General features: G+C 40.9%; 2 protein-coding genes across 7 annotated transcripts in view; one reads left to right on the top strand and one right to left on the bottom strand.

The window, feature by feature from the left end:
* The window catches only part of fancc (FA complementation group C), a 37,395-nt gene extending 36,422 nt beyond the window's left edge, over positions 1-973 (top strand). For all 4 annotated transcript variants that reach the window (XM_066643594.1, XM_066643599.1, XM_066643597.1 and 1 more), the window contains exon 16: positions 498-973. The gene's annotated coding sequence lies outside the window, so the exon portion shown is untranslated. The remainder of the gene's footprint in view (positions 1-497) is intronic.
* Positions 1-21,979, bottom strand: part of aopep (aminopeptidase O (putative)) — an 83,985-nt gene that overhangs the window by 1,590 nt on the left and 60,416 nt on the right. For 2 of the 3 annotated variants that reach the window (XM_066643593.1, XM_066643592.1), the window contains one exon: positions 7,625-7,741. In XM_066643593.1, coding sequence (XP_066499690.1) covers positions 7,625-7,741 — 117 coding nt within the window. Of the gene's footprint in view, positions 1-7,624; positions 7,742-21,979 lie in introns of those variants that run through there. The other variant, XR_010795318.1, reaches the window with a different exon arrangement.

Here is a 21,979-nt window from a genome sequence, read left to right on the forward strand (position 1 = left end):
ATAAACATACATTCCTCACACGTCTGGAGTTCTTCCTGTCTTCCTTCTCCTTTACTGCATTTGTCCAGCCTTCTACTCCTCTCTATTCTTCTACTTTTCTTTTCTCTTCTCCTTTACTTCATTCGTCAGCTCTTCCTCTCTTAACTCTCTTCATTCCACTCCCTCATTCTTCTACTTTTCCTCCCACTCACTACTTCTCTCCATTCCTGCAAACCTCTACACTTCCCTTCGCTTCATTTCTTCATCCTCCTTCCCTTCTTCTCTCTCACTCCTTTCTCCTCAATTCCTCCACCCTTTTTTGTGCTCCATTCGGCTGCTGATTTTATGAAATGACAAAACATTATCAGTGTTGGCAAAATGTTCTATGTGTGTATTGTGGAAGCAATTAGACAATAGCAACCTATGATAATTAATAACTCTAGAAATCCTACTTACTTTTGGAAGTAAATAAGACCTATGGTTAAGGGACTGATTAATTCTGTCAATCTTTCCATCAGGATCTGTGTTTCTAAGTCGAGGAGATGTTGCAGTTTACTGAAGGGCAGCAACCATAAGGCTTTATGACACCATCGTAAACTTCACAGGACAAAGGAGAGAAGCGTACACTTACTCACACTTATACTAAGTGTGTTTATCTTATTTGACTTATGACAAGTCTGTATGTTATTTTTGTTGTCAAATTATGTTTTTGTAAATGTTGCTTTATGACTGCGGTTCTTCAGTGTTATTCACTTCATTTCTATTGTCATTTTATGTTTTGTTTATTTTTGCAGATTAAAGAAATGAATTTCAGCATTGTATTTATTTCACTGCATTTCTAAAATAAAGTTATTTGTGTATAAAACTGTCCGGACAGACACAGTCCCAATTTCACCTTTTATAAATGCTGATGTATTAACCTCAGGATTGGTTCAAACGTCCCAAATCGGCCCATCACTGATAATTACACAATGGTGTATAACAAATGGGAGATGGTAAAAAAACAACATAGGGCGGCACGGTGGTGCAGTCACACAGCTCCAGGGACCTGGAAGTTGTGGGTTCGATTCCCGCTCCGGGTGACTGTCTGTGAGGAGTTGGTGTGTTCTCCCCGTGTCCGCGTGGGTTTCCTCCGGGTGCTCCGGTTTCCTCCCACAGTCCAAAAACATACGTTGCAGGTGGATTGGCGACTCAAAAGTGTCCGTAGGTGTGAGTGAATGTGTCTGTGTTGCCCTGTGAAGGACTGGCGCCCCCTCCAGGGTGTATTCCCACCTCGCACCCAATGATTCCAGGTAGGCTCTGGACCCACCACGACCCTGAATTGTATAAGCGGTTACAGATAATGAATAAATGAATGGAAAAAAAACAACATAGCTCTAGGTTTCGAACAGTAAACTCAAGGCCAATTACATGAACTTTTCTTGTTAATTCTTGTTCTTTTCTGTTTCAGTCTCAATCTCATTGTGGTAATGTGTGTGTGTGTGTGTGTGAGAATGGATTAATTAAGTCAGTGGTGGGGGGGAGTGAGGAGGTCAGGAGTGTGTGATGGAGCCTGAAGGTGACAGGCGGAGTTTAATGATTAATGGCCCGAGAGAGTGTCCATGCCTGTGTGTGTGTGTGTGTGTGTCTGTGAATGTGTGTGAGGGTGAGAGGAGAGAGTTTAGCTTTAGAAGGAAAGTGTGAAGTGACTCTGGAAGATAACTTGAAGCATTACAGGAAGTCTTCCGGTCCCACAGAGCTTTAAAAACACTGTTTGCCCCTGCATCTCCCTCTCTCTGGATGGATATTCTCCCTCTGAACTCTGCTGTACATCAGTGGGGCACCCGGCCTTGTACAGAGACTGAGAAGACTGGCACTCACAAACACACGGCCACAGAGGCACAAGCTCAGGCTCGGGCAGACACACACACGCACACAGATACATACATAAATAGCTTCTCTACAGTAATAGAGTATAAGGGCAATCCAGGCCATTTCCTAGAGAAAACACCTAGCTGTATTTACCAGAAGGACACATCCACCACACACAATGAGGAAGTAACTATGCTGTGTTTGTGTGTGTCTAGATGCGTAGTACCACATCTAGATCTTTGTGTGTAGATGCACGCAGTACCAGAAAATATATTTCAGGAAGGAAAATGACTCTTACTGGTACAGCGGTGTCTATCTGCAGATGAAAAACAGTTTGAGGAGAATTTCGCAGATTTTTCAGAATTCACGCTTAATTCAATTATTGGGGTTTAAAATCCTTTGCTTATTCCTCTCCAACATATTTTTAGAAATACATTTCAATTTATACAACGCACAATGATTCAAAAACACATCTCATGCACCAGGCGGTGTGTTTGAAATCTTTCTGTGTAATGACTTTCTCTGATGGAGCTTTAAGAGCGATGCAATGCTTCTGATGTCATCATTTGATAGAAATCAAGTTTCTGTAGGAAGAAGAATTTCATTTCTAATGACTCTGAATGCCTGTATTTACCTTTTTAAACATTTAATCCCAAACAATATTGCAGCAATTGGTGAATTTTCCCTTCTTTGCTCACTTAGAAGAGAAGCCAGTGGACAGATGCTTCAGCAGTGTGTAGAGACTGGAAGGAAAATACCAGGGCAGAGAAAACGGCAAAGTAGAGCTTATCTGATCATGTTGTATGCATGTGTGTGTGAGAAGATGGCCACGTGAGTTAGAGCGAATGTGCGTGCATGTGTGTGTGTGTGTGTGTGTATGCGTGCCAGGGCTAATAAATCGTGGAATGCCCTGTGTAATTACTGCGTCTCCCCTGGGAGAGAAAGACAGAGAGAGAGAGAGCCACACACACGCACACACACAGCAGCTGTCCTGCCTAGGGGTTCTCCTCGAGAATGCAGCTTTTGCACTGTTGCAGCTGCCAGACCTTTACAGGACATAGAGGGAAAGAGAGGGCACACCCAGACTCACTGGATCAAAACCATCTCCAAATGGCAACTTCACAGGACTTATGCAAAGCACCTTTGTAATTGGAGTTAATAAAACATTTATATATATATATATATATATAGGAGCAGTGTGTTGGTCTGTTCAATAGAAAAGGCTTACATTTCTGTAACAAATCTAATTTTTCATGACTGTGACAGCATAGAGTCCCCAGTGTTGCACACTCTGAAATCTGCATGGGCAGGAGTGCCCAGATCAGCTTGGGGTGATTTAATGGGAATAATTGATATAAAACTGAGTTTAAAATGTCAGTATAAGCACTTCCAACTTCCCCTCACTTCTAGTTCAGTGGTTCAGCCTGCTCCTGTTTACTTTGAGAGTTTTATTTTTAATTCAAGGGAAAATACCACCAAAAAACAAACTGGTGGTAAACAAGCCTTCGGTAAGCTCGGTCCAGTGAACAAATATTTACTGGCAGCACCACCGTAAGAAGAGTGCACAGTTCTGCCATGCTCTCCTTTGAGAATCAGCTGGCAAATGAGATGATCACACACTCTGCAGGTAGAAAGACATGGCAGTGGGCACACAGGGAATGAGTATATGATACAAATTGTGTTTATGAGTATATAAGTTATTGTATAGATTATACACAACCCCCTGTGGCTGATGAGAAAACTACACCAGAAATCTGCCAGTTTGTAGCTGTAAAACCTCTAAATACACTGCTGCCAGAAGCTGTGGCAAAATGATACTCAGCTGACATTTTCAGCCGGGTCTGGACCCACCGTGACCCTGAACTGGAGAAGTGGTTATAGACAATGAATGAATGTTTACAGAAAATACATCTAAAACACGTTTTGTTTTTTTTTAATCGGCACCTCATGTTTAATGTCCTAACATATGCTGGTGTGCTCTCATTGCTTATATTCACATTCGGAGTGCGCTAATGTTATCAGCATGTTGAGTGGAGGAGTTATGGAGTTATAGAGCTATAAAAAAAATAAAAAAATAAATAAATATAATGTTTATTAAATGTTTTGCAGGTATTTATCCAGCAACAAATTCTTCAGATTCAAACGAGGTGAAGCAAGGGGCCCATGCCTGAAATGTTTCAGGGCACTTTTCTACCGGCACCATGGGTCACTACATAACGGGCCATGGCTAAGAATGGAGAGGAACTGCAATGGCCACTGTGACACAGAACAACTGAGAAGTGTTCATCTGTTCAGTCGCACAAGACTCCTTAATGAGATCTAACAAAAAAGAGAGATATGTTCTGGACAGTATAACAGGGACTATAATTAATACAAACCACACTACACTCTATCATTGTCTCTAATCCTCACACACACGTGTATATCTCATGCCATATTGGCTCTTTGGCGTGGCTCATATCAAATGCTCTTTTCCTGGCCTGTTTGACCGAGTGAACTTTGAGAAGGGCCTTTGAAAGTAGCTGTGGGACAATGCGCTCTGTGTGCCTGACCAACAGATGGTACTCATACACACACACACACACACACACACACACACAGTGTAGTCCCCACATGAGACGACACACCATCACATTAAAGCCTCACACCTCAGCCCAGACTCACACTAAACATGCTACATTCCTCCATATTAGAGACTGCTTCACTCTCTCAGAGGTATGCCGAAGGCCTATAGACGTGCATCTTAAGCATTATTCAACAGACACACTGAGGAGAATACTTCAGCAAAGCAAGGGCTTCACTGTTCAGAACAGTGGACGTAGGCCTGAGGGCATGCTGACCAGACACTAAAAGCCAGCTGCAAACTGTGTTCTAACCTTTGGCCTTTTCCCCACCTACTCACAAAGCTTAGCATTAAAAGCTATAGCTGAGTGACCCAGAGTAATGTATACAAGATTTACATTCACTTCAAGTTGAACATACTTGCCCTGAAGCATGGCATAATCGCTCCAAGTTCACGTTGGGGCTGCTGGGAAAATGGAACAGATCTCATATACAAGTCGTAAAGCACTAATAAAATGAAGCTCACTATCTGTTTTTGAACAGTTTTTATGGACTATGACTATGCCTTTTTAATACGGCAAACGTTTGTGTGGCTGCACATAAAGCACACCAAAGTTTTACTGAAAAGTTTGTCCACACTTATACAAGACTAGGGTCCTCATCCCTTTAGCTGTTAAGACACTTGTAAATATATGACTACAGACAGAATAATGCTTCAAGAAATATTCAAATTCACTGGGACAATTAGTCAGATACTGCAAATAAAGATACTGGCAAATACTGCATAACGAGTACAGTGTACTGTTCCATCACTTTAATATTTATGCATTCCTCAAACTTGCTGGTGTGGGTTACTCCCCTTTCAGTTAAGTACACAAAGGAATGTGAACGCTAATAACATAAATGAAGTAATAAATCTATGTTAATTTCAGTCAAAACGGGAGGTTGACAGTTGTGTTTTCACAAATATATTTTACAGTATATTAGCTCATGCAATAAGACACACCTGTAGAACACTTGATCTCAACAAATACATTGTATTTTAGATTTTTATTTTTTTTTATATTGGTCTTGCGCGCACACACACACACACACACACACACACACACAAGTCAATATATGAATCAGCTTGAATCTGCTGAGTCTCGAATATTATTTTTACACTCACAAATGATAAATTCTGCACACACTCAATTTTGCAGCACATATCTCAGTGAAATGTGGAGCAAAAGTGATTCGCGCACCCATAGAGATGGTGCCGGCCACTTTTGACCAATAAAGCAGATCTAGTTTGGTGCCGGAGTGAGAGAAAAAAAAATCTTCCCCACTCAGCAGTGCAGCTTCAGGTCACACTCGTGCTGCATCAAAACTGTGTAGTTATTTCAAGATAACACACTCTCTCTCACCTTCTATTGGTTTATTAAACTAGAATTAGAAGTGTAATGATGTGTGTGTTGTCAGAAAACATACATTAAACATCAGGTGATATCATCACCTGTGTTCATCAGTGACTTAAAATTTACTGATGATACAAGACTATTTTGCACAACTACAAATTCCAGTGTCACAGGTCCTCGGTTGTTTTGCTCTAATAACATAAGTAAGTAGTTAAAAGTACCAGACGTGCTGTTTCAGGCAAAGTTTGAGGGAAGGTTTCAAAATTAGCCTGAAAAAGCTCTAAGAGCTGAGCGCTGCCCTGCCCTTGGAACTGATAAAGCCCATGCTAAAAGGCTACATTACCTCAGTGTGGCAATAAATGGCAAGTAAGCAGGAGAAATACGTCTGCTGGGAAGCGAACGTCAAGATCAGGGTGGAGGAGGAGGAGGAGGAGGAAGGAAAGGAACACAGTGGGGAGAGAGAAAAGAGAGGAATGAAAGGAGACAGCGAGGAAGGGGGTGGCAGTGGTGGTGGAGTGGTAGTAATAACCCAATTTATTTTTAGAGAGCCTTTTGTTTTTCCTGGAAGGTCCTGATGAAAATATCCCCACAGGCTCCAGGCTGAAACGAGCCGTGGTAGTCTGGGACTCACTGTGCTTACCGCCTCCGATCACTTTCCATCTGCTTCCCTTACCCAAAAAAAAAAAGAGTGCTGCGTTACAAAAGAACCGAGGTTGGCGGGTTAGCTTTGACCTGCCAGATTTTGCTCCTGGACAGAAGCTGGCTTGCTCTAAATGAAACAACACTCACTGAGTGACCTAACTGGCTGCAAGAAGAGTAATCGAATCAGCAGATTAAATACCAGAGAGGTTAGCGCTCGGCTAACTGCACTTCACAGAGGGAAATAAATGCAGATATCTGCTACAGAAAGGGAATTTCACTGCCTGAAAATGAAATGTTAAGTTTCACAATTTACCTTCTGATACAGCCGGATGCGTCGCATGTTTTAACAAGAAGCAATCAAACTTTCAGGTTAGAACTCAGGCCGTCATCCAAACAATGATGTCAGTTCAAATGGAAAAGTGTGTGAAGCACTTTATTTTTATGGCCAAAAAATAGAGCACCATTACAGTATCAGTATCTTGGCACAAGAACCTAAATTAACAGCGATATGAAAACCGAAACAGTGCTTATTTGTTATGTGAGAAGACGTATCTGGGGCTATAGGCTTGTAGCCAGCACTGCTCAGAGCAAACATGGAAAAATTATTTGTTTCTTTTTTTTTTTAACTCACACAGGTGAGTTTTAATCCTTGTAAGGGGATGGAGGGAATATGAAACTGCTCTTTTTCTAAAACAAGGGAGATACTACACAGCATAATGTGTGTGTGTGTGTGTGTGTGTGTGTGTGTGTGTGTGTGTGTGTGTGTATATATATTACAGAAAGGCACAAGACCTGACCAGAGCCAGACTTTTTTTTTTTATTATAAGAGTTGCTGGTGTTGTTTCTGAAGTCAGCAGCCGACTCAGATACGGGACACTGCAGGTGAGGCAGAGGAGCAATGTGATTATCTAAAATGAATGTGATTAGGATGGTGCCGTTTGTTGCTGAGTGTCATGTTTGTGTGGGGTGACAGGTGCAGCTGTACATCAGGCAGCACTGAGAACAAGAACAAACGCCAAGGAGATGATAAAAGTCCCTTTATTCCTCTCTCCTCTTTTGCAGCTTTGCCTCGTTGACTGCATTTAGTGTCAGTTTTACACTAGAAGGGTGCTATGGGCTTAGACTTCAGAGGAGTGCTATGAGATGCTCAGCTGTGTCATGTTTATTTGTGTGTGATCCATGTGTGCTATTACCTCGGCATCCTGGTTCCGCAGACTGTATGTTGCCTGTAGTAGTCTGAGACAGGACACACTAAGCTTCACCTCTTCCAACAGAAACTCCAACATCAGAACCAGCTGATCTGGACTCAACTGAAATAAAAACAGGGAATACTGCATTTAAAACTACACACCTGCTACACTGAAACATCTTACTACTCACAACTGCTTTTGCCTCCAGAACACATAACCAAATTATTGTAACCATAAACAATGCAGAGCAAGTATGCAATAACTACCCAAGTGTATAGTTTATGCAGCCAAACTGAATACAAAATATAAAGATTTGCCATAATTTCATATTAGCCCTGTGCTACTATATTCAAAGTCTTTAATGAAAACAGCCCAAGAATGACTCTGCTTTCATAAGCCCTAAATGGCATTAAAAGCCAATACCATTGAGCCTTGTGGCATTATCAGAAAGTTACCCATGAGATGTTCCTTTTCACTTTGAAGAGAATTAGAAAGTAGTGTGTGAGAGCGAGACGAGTTGGGAAGACTATTCCATCGCTGAAATGAAAGCATGGAGGAGGGAGGAAAAAAAACAGGTCGCGCTTATTAAAACTCCCTGCATGAAAAGAGCCCCTCTGATAATCGTCTAAATAAGAGGAAAATCATATTTCTCTCCCCGCTTGAAATGCAGAGCCTGCGTAATCGCTTATGGAGCAAAGACAGTAAATGGAGGGCAGGAGCACAGCAGGATTTAAGTGCTGGGAAAACCTGCGTTAATGCCAGCATTGATCTCGCAGTATGGAAATCAAGCCTAACTTGATTACCCAAGAAAACATCTATATCTTCCAGTGTTGGATTTTTTTCATTTCTTTACCACCAACCAAGGCTGCAATCATTAGTTTGTGTCTCTGTAATGCTATATTTATGTGATCGTTGTAAAAAAGGATCATTTACATAAAATATTCACAATGCTCTAGAACATCCTTATGATATTCATAGTCATACATTACAGGAAGAACTGAGCTGACATGGCTTCCAGTGATTCTCTGCACTTGTCCAACCAACATTAAAATTATGGTGTCACTCTGGCTTTTCAGGCAAAGCTGTAGAAAGCTGTGCTGAGTAAAAAGTGCCAGACACTGTCCTAATGGCATTCTCAGATATTTTTTTCTTGGGGGTGGTAGAAGAAAAGATAACAGAGAGTAAAGAACAGAGAGAAGGATGAGAAAGGGATGGCAGAATGATTGATGTTGTGGAAGAAAGAATGCAATGGAAAGAAACACAGAGACAGAAAAAGTTGATTGTAAAGTGATGTGGTGGGAAATATTTGGGAGTTAGGGAAAGATGGGGAGAAAAAAAAGGTGAATGTGTGAGATTGGGGAGAGAAATAGAGAGAGAGAAATATGGCAGAAAGAGTGATGTGGTGGGAGATGGGTGGTGGCAGGGCTGCTATTATTACCCCCATTATCACATCAGGATCTGAATAGCAGTGATACACAGCTTCCTGCCTTCTCTACATACAGAGATTCACACAGAGGGTTACTCAGCCTGGGACTAGCCACTGATCTCATCATCTCATCCCAATTCACAGTTACTAATTCCCTCTTCTTCTTTTTTTTGGTCTTGCTACACTACGCTGAACACATGCATTCACACTTCAAAATATCAGCCAAGCAATCGTCCTCATCTTTTCACACACTCTCAAACACGTCTTAAACAAATCACTCCCTGGAGTTCCTCATCTCGCACCTTTTCCCAGCTCAACCTGTTTTCATCCTCTTTTCCTCCTCATTCTCATACTTACTGAAGCCTCCCTAAAATGGTTGGGAAATGCTGGGCTGTACCGCGCCTAGGCAGGAAAACACGCTATATTTGTCCACGTTACTGAAAGAGGGAACTATTTTACCGTTACACGCTCTAAGGCCATTCGAGGTCGCACAAAGGCAGCACAGACAAAAGCCTCCTACAGTGTCTTAGTGCAAGTCACATAAAACCAAAATTACAGTAACCTGACCGTGAGAAACTTCATAATGCGGGCTCCCTTTGAAAGATGGGTGGTTAGGGGTTGACTTTTTCTTCCCTGAAGACCCGGTGAAGACATAATTTGGTGGAAAAAAAAGACAGAATAAAGTCTTCTGGCTTACAGGCTGATAAAACTAGCGGCGTCTCCTTGGCCTTCACGCCATCATTAAGCGCCATTCACAGGGCCACCCATGCTCATCGGATCTTCTGCCTCTGAAAGACTAGAGGAATTTGAAGTTATAAAAAAGGGTGGAGTGGGGGGTGCCTGCTCCATGCTCAATTTGCCTTAGGGAATGGCAGTTGTTTCAAGGCAACAAATCCCCTTCCATTTGAGGAAAAACAGTTTACACTGGGCCCAAATCTAAAGGCAAAGGCATCTCACATTCAGGAGAAAATACTCCCAACCAAATTATCTGTGAGTAAGTATAAATACATCTTTCTGCAAAATTTAATACAGATATATATCATGAATGAACTCTCACTAACAGTCAGTACTAGTTAGATATTTCTGAGTCAATGAATGAAAATGAAAAACCAAGTTCAAATTGAACTTTACAATTTAGAGACCTAAAGTTTGCACAGAAACAGGTTCCTAAGACATGTCATTTGGGGTTGGATGTCTATCATTGACTATTGTCATGATATCTTCATCAGTATGATATTGATTTCGTACTTTAGATATTAATACATGATTTTTTTCTACATGATCGAAATTTCACATTATTTAACCTGTATTTTACCATAAAACTTACTAAATCTACTTCTGCCAAAAACAGTCAGGAGACACTGCCTCGAGCTGCACAATGAAATTTAGAACTTGTAAGTTTAGGCATCATTCAGAAGATACACAAGCTACTGGTAATGTCTGGTGTGTAGTTCAATATCCTATTGCAGGGTATTGTGCCAGGTGTACTGTGATACATATCATATCATGACAAGACAGGGGTTTTCCATCGTTTGCCTTGAGTGTTCAGAGCCAATGAGGGGATTGATGGTGTTGTTTGGTAGAAGTTTGGGGTCTCTTGTGAAAGTTGGGTTTTTACAGAGGAAAGAAAGCTGTTGGTTGTTAATAGCATGAGGGTCACACAGTGCAACCCACTGGAAAACGCTGCTGGTAGAAAGGACGCACTCGTCTAATGCAATCACGACCGCAGCCATACACTACAGAAAAACATTCAAATGCAATCCTTACAATGAAAAAAACAAAAAACCAAACGGTAACAAATGTTTTGATTACACCCCTAGCTCCAGTGTCCACCGAACAGATAATTCATTAGTTTGTTAACTTAAGTTCAACATTCCAGTTTTATTGCCCCCCTAATAATATCCACATGATTCTCACATTCAGACGCATCTGAATCTGGAGCTATTAGGAGTTAGGAATTTATAGGCATAGATTTTACAATGTGAAGAGAAGGGGGATTTATCTTGAAATTAGTAGCTTGTAAATTCAAGAGATTGACTTTTAAGACTTTTCACCACATGATATTTCAGAGTCCAATTACTGCAAACCAATGAAATGTTATACCAATAGGAAATTTTAGATGCTTATAAAAATGTGGTAATCTTGGGAATTTGAATTACTGAAACTTTAAAAATCTTGGTTTCTACCGTACTTCTTTACATTTTTGTAATGGAAATGCTTAACATTTTTCAAAGAAACATGCGGTGTTATTTTTCCCTAGTTCCAATATTCAGTCTTAGAAGTTGATTTCATTGTAATGAGTTTCCTTTCCTCAGAAATGGCATCTTAACTTGACTGGTCCACATAGAGAAAGGGAGGACAGAAAACCCTTTTGATTTTTTCAGATCTGAAAAAGGTGGTCTATGACAATTTGACATTACTTTATAATTTTATATATTGAAATCCGTAGTTTAAAAGTCTGTAATACTGTACACTTATGCATAAACATTCCAAGAAACAAAAAACACAAAGCCCCAAGAAACCACACCCTTACCACGCTGGCTTCCTTAAAATGCAGTCACCCCAAACCTCTGAAACTGCCCTGCGAACACACGTGTAACCGCTGCAGGCCAAGCCAGTGTTTGCTTTTCCGCTGACATTTTCATTCCTCGCCACATGAAAGAGTCCGTTCATGCCGTGTCCATTAAAGCCATGGAAAAGTTAGCAGCACGCAAACAAACATCCATAGGAGTTTAATCAAGAATTATAGTCCCTTTTTCAGCTTGCTTAAAGAAAGGCTTCCTATATCAATATTTCACTCAGACTGCTTCCCTCTTAGCCAGCCAAAGATGTATGGCTTGCATTACAATGCGTGCAACTATCAGTCTAGAAGCAGTGTGATTTCCCAAACGCCTTTGAAGGGACCTACTGAGCCAAACAGGGACACGGAATGGAGAGATAGAAGGTGCTGGCAATTCATCCTGGGTCTGATTATGCCTCTGTGAAAAGGGTAGAAAGCATTGCTCGCAGGCAATGTGGTGGGTAAAAGAGGCATGGTGACTCATAGGTGCTGAGCTTATGTTTCTGCTTGTGGAAAGTGAAAGAGAATGACACATACGCACTTGCACACAAGCTTAAACGCACAGAGCCACACCCTACCACAGCTACTTAGCCACATGCCACAAGCACAGCATCACCGACCTTCAATTAGAACTCACTCGGGGCCAAAGCCTTACAGCAACAAAAAAAAAACACTTACTGGATCACTCAAACATATTCTTCACTAATCCCTTCAGAGAACTGTGTCATACTGCTTCAGTTCAGCAGTTTGGCACTAATAAAGCCCAACATGCTGTGGTACCCTCAAAAAGCCACCGACACTTCTGTGCTCCATGCTACTCCACCCTGAAATGAGTCATCTTCAGAATCTCACTCACCTCACACAGACAAAGAAGCACTGTTCGACTGCTTGTGAACTAGAGGCCCTACTGAAATGCAGGCACTGATGCAGATTATGTCCTCCAATAGTTCATTCATTCATTCATTATCTGTAACCACTTATCCAATTCAGGGTCGCGGTGGGTCCAGAGCCTACCTGGAATCATTGGGCGCAAGGCGGGAATACACTCTGGAGGGGGCGCCAGTTCTTCACAGGGCAACACAGACACACACACACATTCACTCACACACTCACATCTACGGACACTTTTGAGTCGTCAATCCACCTGCAACGTGTGTTTTTGGACTGTGGGAGGAACCGGAGCACCCAGAGGAAACCCACGCGGACACGGGGAGAACACACCAACTCCTCACAGACAGTCACCCGGAGCGGGGAATCGAACCCACAACCTCCAGGTTCCTGGAGCTGTGTGACTGCAACACTACCTGCTGCGCCACCATGCCACTCCTCCAATAGTTTTTGAATGTAATGGTTTAGTAAAACAGTGCTTTGCTGATTGGTATGACTTGGTGGTGTCAGAGTGAAACGTGAAATAACTATAAGCGTGCAATAAACCATTTTCAACATGATTACAAACTTCTTAAGGAACAAACCTAAAGTAAGACTTCAGGGGCAATACATCAGTCTGAAATATTAGTATATGTTTACTTTGGCTTTAGCTCATTTGCAGAACATTTTTGTGGAAATTATGTTCTTTTTATATGTAAAAAAGAAATGCTTTAATGCCTCATGGCTTAATTTTTTCCTTGGTATAGAGCAAAGCTTCTTGGAATTCTTAGCAGAATTGTTGTTTTTTGTTAATTAGCTCTTACGAATGACCTGCAGCTCTTTCACTCTTATACATGCTCACTCCAGTTTAGGAATTGCTCCACAACAGGCATCACTCAGTAATACACATCAATTAAATTGTCTTTTTTATTATTTATTTATATGGTTATTCTGATGTTAATCATGGTATTTTACAGTATTAATTTTTGCATATTTATTCATTTCAGCCACACTGGAGTTTCAGGTTCTTATCTATTGCTTCAATCAGGTAATCTAATTTTGACTGTCGCTTCTGTTAACAGACAACATGCTGGAACGTGCATGATGAGGAAGAGTACCTTTAGTTTTATATTTAAACTATTAGTTACAATTAGTTTAAGCTGAGGGGGATGGGTCCATTTTATGGGTCTTGCTTCCTTCCAAGGTTTCTTCCTCTTACTTCATGTTGCCTTTGTCACCTTTGGTTTGCTCACATGGGAATATTAATTTAGATTTTTGTTTTAATCCTCATTTTCTGTAAAGTTGGAGTGTGACGCCATCAGGTTGTAAAAAGCAACAAGTTTGACTTGAACTGACTTGGCCTGTAAAGTGTCTCTAAAAGTATGATTTTGACCTGTAAAATGGCTGTAAAGAATACTATTATTAATATTGTATTCTTTGTATTCTTTCTCCTATCAAACAACCTGTCTATTCAATTCTTTGGTATGATTCACATATTTCAGCTGCCCCTTTTATACTCTGAGAAACCCATTCCATCCTGTAATAGAAAGGAAAACCTGCACAACATGCAGACCTCTCAAGCACATAGATGAGGAAAATGAGGAGCCTTTCTCTTAACCAGGCATGTGGGGGAGTCTGTGTCATTCTTTATCAAGTGCTGAGCTTTTGAACGGCTGACTGAAAATGACAAACAAGGGGAATTCTTCTCATATAGTACATGTCTGGAACAATAGTTTTCTGGCACACGGGTGTAGTTTTAGTCAAAATGAGTGACAGTTGCAAGCACAATAACACAGGAAATCAATGACATGCCCAGCAAACACAGGAAAAGTGACAAAGACCCACAAAGCTTATATTTTTCCGACTTTTGTCCACACACAACCTACAGCGTAATGTATGTGTGCTAGTGTGTTTCTATAATGGTTCAATTACAGCTAACGATCGATCAAGCCAGAAATGCTTGATTAAGAGAAATATATGACAACAGAAACTCTTAAATTATTATTCAGATATGAATTTGATCTAGCCTACATTAAAACAACCATTATTAGGTATGAGAAGGACTGGAGTGAAGCACCACATACAAACCCTTGCACTTTAAATCAAGACTATTCAGCAGTTATAGATTTCTGAGCACCTCCCACTGTTTATGTTTGGCCAAATTTAGACAAAGTCCTCTTTTTTTGGCAGCGCGTCCTTCGGCTTGAAGTGTGTGTTCCGGCTCGGCTCGCAGACCCGTCATGGGATACTCCACTGCGTCATATTGTGGCTCACACCAGCGTAAAGCTGCCTGTCCAAGAACAGTCACACAACTCAACTCTCACTCCCCACGGGGAACCCGGCATCCTGCCTTTGTTCGTACATTTCCATGGCAACATCACCGAACGGCAAATTAGGAACCTGAGCTCGTGTGCGTTCGATGCGCGCCAGAGGGTGTGATCCGTGCTGGAACCACAGCACTCAGGAACACCACAAGGACACGAGGGACTGTTGAGGAGATGGCACGGAAAAGTCGGATTTATACAATTTGTCTGACAGTATGGCTTTCATGAGGAACACGGAATTCTGAGCACACTGCGAATTCAGGCAATTTCAAATTCTGTCATCAGTTGGAAAGAATTGGTGGAAGGTATAACATAAGGGTGACTCTGACTCACTTCCTAATAAGCTGGCTGAACTATCTGAAGCTGTTCTCAAATCCTAACACAAGTGCCTTGACATAAACAGAACAGGGGGCCAAGCACCGATTGTAAAAACGCAGTTAAATGGACAAGGCAAAGTCAGAAAACCTTCTGGTGTCCCGATGTGAAAGATTCACAGATGGCTTTTGAAGAGTTGCCTTTTATCTACCGGCGAACTTTGTCCGAAACCCTGGAAACCAAGCCATCTCCTTTTCAAAAGCTCATCCTTCATTTCTATCCATCCCTCGTTTTCTCTCTGTGGAGGGTCCTACTTAGTAGAATACATGACTTTCGTCTCCCCTTTCTCCTTGCAAAACAGACAAAGTCAGGGTGACATTATTAAACGGGCGAGCATGATTTCTGCAGTGATTCTCTTGCTCCACTGAGTTTTATTTGGTCTGACCACAGGCTCGTAAAAAATGGCTAGCCCTGGAGCATAAAGCCCCGGCTGGGGTACTTGGGTTACACTTGCTTCTCTCCCTCTCCCCCTCTTTCTTTTTGTCTTCGTTGGATCTTTTTCCCACCAGTAAGCTTCCCTTGGGGGCAGACCTCCATAGGAGTCAAAAGTCGTCTCCCAAAAGAGATGATCCTCTAGAGAATTATAATGTGGCAACCCAATATGGCCACTGCATACGCAGCGTGACTTCAAACATGAACGAGCTCAACGGGTTCAGGTGAAGCCGTGCCTTTCGATTTTAGCTGTGTCTTACCACTACTCGAACTTCTCTGTGCTCCACAAGGGCACGCAGGACTTTATTGAATTATAGATCACATGTGGGTGGGATTGCCCTTTACATCAGCAACCCAAGCTGTATGTTCTAAAGAGTCCTAAAGGGTTTGATTAAAAAAAACCTGCTTGGAAGTTGTGATAGCCAGTGAGCAAGTTAGATTGTGATATTTTGCTGCTTTGTGTCCTTAAGGTTCAAACTTCATGGGCAAGATTTTGAAAAAGAAAAAGAAAAGAAGAAAAAAAAGAATCAATGGAACTCCCCTTTAAAAGAGTCAAACCCTATTCCTGTACAGTTAAGCTGAGACATGCTGACTCCTTGCCCCATTGACCCCGAAGGTGCCACAGTTGCCTCGTTCAGACTCTTCTATTTGCAACTTGCAGGTTTGTTCTAAGGGCAAGAAAGGGGTGCAGATCCATACAGGTCCATAATCCGGCCGACCACACCAGACAGCACGTCAATGAGACGTCACTTAGTGAAACAGATCCTTCTGATTTCAAAACATTAGCCCTAGGCTTGCTGAGAAGAGCTAAAAAAGAAAGTCCTCTGGCTGAGAGACTCAGAGGCTAACAGGGGTGAATCCATCAGGGGTTGAAAAACAGCCACCTGCTTTAGCCTTACACTGATTGTTTCTTATGACACTCCAGTGACTCCTATATTTACAGAGTTTCAGTATAATTTAGCCTTGCATGTTGAATGACTCGCACCATGCTTAAAGATTTGTATTTTTTTTATTTTATAATAAAATTGCTGTTAAATCTCTGAATGTTGTGAGGCTTAGAAAAGCACAAACAAGTATCGTTCACAAAGCGTTTACACGGGGAGACGTCTTCAGCAGAATAAATGTTTTCAAAAGATCATTTGCTGCCCTTTCAGTACTTTAAGGTGTAAACCTGAATTGTCATTAAAGCGGTACCACATACACCACCATTGCTAGCTGTGTACACTAACCAGACCTGGATTTCCACAAGATAATTGGATGCCCTTTCTCTATAACCTTGCAATCAAGCAGAATGTCAGCGTCTATATCTGAAGAGGCTCTACACTACAATTGTTTGCCCATATGCAAATGTAAGCTCAGCTTTAACAAGCACAGAATCATACAGGGGAAACAATTATAATTGCTTTACAATAGCAGAAACATTAATATTTAGATAGACAAATGAAAAACAATGTATGAAAGTTTCATGGGTGACTTGGTGTCTTCTAATTTCTAAATAAATAAAACAAATTAAAGCATATGAACAACTTCATGCACTGTCTTTACTCCCAAGAAGTTTGTGGTGAACCAGATGTGAAAAGTTCATAAATTCAGAATGTGGTCCTCATCCTTAGCTTAAGTTTAATGTTCCAGAGGCTTTAAGGCCACAGATTCCCTTTGTAAAGCTTTTGATCAGCTTGCAGACCCTAAAAGCAGGTTGGGCCCATCCAATCAAGAGGTTTCCCAGTGTAATGTCCAGCAGCTGAGACAACAAACATCACTGATGTTCAAGCACCAGGCAGCACACACATCAGGTCTATTAAATTTGCCTCCAGCTGCCTTAACCAGTACTGTTACAATAACCTTGAACATTGATAATAGCACTTAACATGTGGTAGCTCTTTTCATAAATCGTGTGACAGTTTCTTTAAACTTGTCTGTAATACTGCAGTAGAAAAGGAGCTCAAAGGAAGGATGTCTGACTATATGTAGAGCTTCAACTGTGGCTGAATCATACCAGCTACATGGAGGAAATGGAGTGACAGTCATTAACGGTCTCACACTGCATGCACACATCGGACTGAGGAAATTTAATTAATTTCTGTCAGTCAACAGCCTCAACACAGAACGCAGCCTCAGAGTGTGACCCTCAAAAGGCATCTTTTCTTCTCCGGCAGAATGAGACAGAAACGTTCCCCTTAACACACAGTTACACAGTGAAATAAAGGGCAGTTTTCACAGGAGAAACAAGAGGCCAACTTGTGTGTGTAATATCACTAAAACAAGGAGAGAAGAAAAGATGGCAAACACAAACAGCTCCAGGGTGAGCCCTAAGAAACACAAGCCTGAATCCAGTGGGTCTGCATTTATTTGTTTGTGCAGTATTGTTTTTTGCAATACTGATGTCATACAGAGCCACATTTCACAAACAAGCCCTTAACCTTATTGTTTATTGTGTTTCATTAGCTTCCCCCCAAAAATCAGATGTCACTTGCTTTATTTGGATTTAAATAGTATAGACTTTAGTATAGTCTTTTACTGTGCCACATCCATGTTCATATTACTGCTTTTAAGCATATCACAATACTGTGTTTTATTTATTAATACTTTAATGTGTTTTTCTCAACTTTAATGAAGCAACTTTATTACCTACCCTCACTAGTGTCAGATCCATATGGTCAGATCACAAGCCACTCAGCCCATCACTCCACCACTCCAAATAATGTAGTTTCAATGCTTCATAATGCTAGGGTGGCTTCAGACCCCTGTAGCCAACAAGTGGCATTCATGCTTTTCTATTAAGACACATTTGCAACTTAACATAGCTGAATTTACTCAGGAATATCTATGACATTTGGACATTTGTATGTAGCAAGTCTCACAATAGGTTAGTACTTCCATATAGATGAGCAGTAATCCAAGCTTGTTCTCCCACACTGAGGGGACACGGGGACGTTCAAAGCTACAAACTAGCACCATGTCATCACAGGTGCTCCAAACACACAGACGTCTCCCAAATAATGATTGACTGGTAAACAAGGTGGGGAGGGAAGTGCAGAGAAGATCAAAGCAAAAGATCTACTTCGTGCGAGGGACACCTGTTGAAAGTAGCTTTGATAATACCTGCTTAAAAGAGCATCAAAAGAGCTGGTGCGCAGCATGTGTACTGTCTCAAAGTGGAGGCAAAAATGTGAAACAGAGCAGTGCCTTCAAACAAGCCAAAAGGAGCCGGCAAGCACATGGCCATCCAGTCCAGAAGAATTCAGGATCTGGAGCTCCGGATGTCATCACCAGTGTTATTTACAGATGGCTGTTCAAGATGGTCTCCTGCATTACATGCTATCAAGGAGACAGACACTCTCGCCCATCTTGCCGTCTTGACAAAAACATAAGTTTCATGTTCATATGAAGTTGAATTTAATCAAAAGCAAGATATCTCAGTTTGAGGCTGTGAAATTAGTTGAAATGTTGCCTGATTTTCAAGAGACCCATCAAAGAAATAATTTTTTTCCACACCTCCAATGCTTAGTCTTAGAAGGTAGAAGTCTTAGAAGGTTATTGGCCTCTAGACAGCTACACATCCTTTCAGATCCACACCTACATTGTTTTTTCTTCCCACTTCCAGATATTTTTCAGAAACAAGAATTGAGCTTGGTATTCTGCATTAGGTTAATCTGACCTGGTGCAGATGTGAATCCCAATTTATATTTATATTTTTTTCCACATTTTCCTCCACTTTGATTTTTTGTATGATTGTAGAATACATGTAGTAAGGTAATGGTAATTTTTCCCAGGAACATACACAGGGTTTCATAAATTGCTACATGAAAATAAAAAGTCTGCAGCTTGAATTTCTTTTAGTCCAAATCAGGCTACAGTTGTGAGATATGGACAATGGGTAAATAAACCATTCCGAATAAACCCCTGAATGGACTTGGAGATAGCATCAGAACAGAGCTGAAAGGCCGCTGGGCAGAGAAGAGTGTCACCTGGCTAAGCTCTGGCATGATGTGTTATGAAAATGAGAGACATGCTGCAGATGGGCAGCCTGCTGAGCCCCTTCCCACTTTCCCCACTCCCCAAACATACACATATACACACCCTGCTCAACCCGGATTAGGCCCCAGAGCTGACAGTGGTATGCGGGATGGACTAAGCCCAGATATCTCTCTGTCTCTCTCTTTCTCACCGTCATGCGTGGCTGGATCTCCAGCCCAAAACAACACAGCAGAGAAAGTAGAAAAAAGTGCAAACTCACACAAACACCGGGCAGCCAAGCAAGACTTTCACTCAGTCTGACATGCGGATTCTACAAATACAGGGTCGGTACGAGGAAAAATATTGTGAAGTGAAAGACACTGACACTGTCATAAAAAATAATGAATAAAGTTTCTGACAGGAGAATTTCATAGGAGAAAGAAGAAAATGATTGTCAACTAAATGTTCTCACCTAAACAGGTCGTTTATCTAATCTAATTATGAGGTTTCCTTTAAATAGATGATATACAGAAACTAAATTAATGTAGAAGAAAGATTAAAGTAATTTAAATACTTGTCAATCAACGCAACTGTAAGTATGTGAAGAGGTCAAGCAGTGTCTCTCAAATGAGATTAAAGAAAGCAAACAACCAGAGCTCAGAGCAGTGCTCAGTTATAGATTTACATATACTGTAAAGTATGCTATAATGTCATTGGATTCAAGTGGTCAAATCTGTAGTGGAGAGCAACATTTCCTGAGTAGAGCAGACTAGACAAAAATTAATGATAAAACAAAAATGGCATGAACCTTTCTCTTTATATTTGTAGAGTATACTGGAGAAGGCAAAATATTCTTAATATTATCTTTTTTATATATATATAATCTTTAACGAAAAGAGATGCTCCTAGACAATATAAGCCCATTTCTACTTTTGCATCTATTAAGACATTTTCACCCATGGTAAAGGGCAGCTGACAATGTAGAAAAATGGAAACAAAAACAAATGGAGATATATGATTTTCTTTTATTTTAGGCAACATCAGAAATTCTTTATTACAAAAGAATCCCAAGCCCCCAGAACCCAGAACTCTCTTTACTAAGTTAGAATGTCCTTACCTCTGATAAAAAGACTGAACCATTAGTCAAGCAACCGGCATCACTTCTCCTGTGTTTCCACTAGTCTCAGTGAATTACAGAAAGTGGAATGGAACAGGATAGACACATGGAAACAGAAACACACCTGGTGGCTAACTATAGCCTGTCTCTTTTCAACTTTGGGGCCATTCTCACTATCTGTACTCTGAACATTTTATATTCCTAGGTTATGCCTCTCTCTCCCTCTAATATATATATATATATATATATATATATTAAAAAAGAAACATCATGTTTCCCAATTTAAATAGCAAACACCTGTGAATTTCTTAATTTACAGTACATATTATCATAAAAAGATTCAGAGAACCCAGAGAAATCTCTGTAACTAAAGGACAAGGCCCAAAGCCAATACTGGCAGACTCTGAACTTCAAGGCTTCAGGTGACACTGCATTGAAAGCACATATTTCTGTAGCGGAAATCACTGCATGGGCTCAGAAACACTTTCCAAATCAATTGTCAATATTACATTTGCCATATCCTCCAGGCTAAACAGGATCAGGACAATTGACTTATAAGCATCATAAGCACACATACAAAAGCCAGCATCAGTAACGGTGTGGGGTGCATTATTGCACAGGGCATGGCTGACTTGCACATGTATGAATGTACCGTTAATGCTGAAAGATATATATAGGTTTGGGAGCAACATACTGCAATCCAGACTGCCAATACATATTCTGCCTAGATTACAAAAGTGCTCCGGTTTCTTCCCACAGTCCAAAAACACACGTTGCAGGTGGATTGGCGACTCGAAAGTGTCCGTAGGTGTGAGTGTGTGAGTGAATGTGTGTGTGTCTGTGTTGCCCTGTGAAGGACTGGCGTCCCCTCCAGGGTGTATTCCCGCCTTGCGCCCAATGATTCCAGGTAGGCTCTGGACCCCCCGCGACCCTAAATTGGATAAGCGGTTGCAGATAATGGATGGATGGATGGATGGATTACAAAACCATGGCCCCTTAGTAAAATAATCCAGACTTATTAGACACTGAAAAAACATTTGTTTTTTGCAGTTTCAGTTTAAATGCTGTCTTTCAATATATTTTAATGATTTGCATGTCATTGCATTTTTTAAATATTTTACAATCCCAGTGGTTTTGGAAATGTGGTTTGTGATTTTGCTGAGAATATTGGTGATAAGGTCCTGTGGATTTGTGGAAGTACAGCTTTTAACTGTTAACACTGTATCAAACTTTAGATAACATGCTTTTGAAACACTGTTCTGTCCAATAAATGCACTTAATATTTTAATGGAAAAAATCC

Source organism: Hoplias malabaricus, chromosome 14, assembly GCF_029633855.1.
Source record: "Hoplias malabaricus isolate fHopMal1 chromosome 14, fHopMal1.hap1, whole genome shotgun sequence".
Taxonomy (NCBI): Eukaryota; Metazoa; Chordata; class Actinopteri; order Characiformes; family Erythrinidae; genus Hoplias; species Hoplias malabaricus.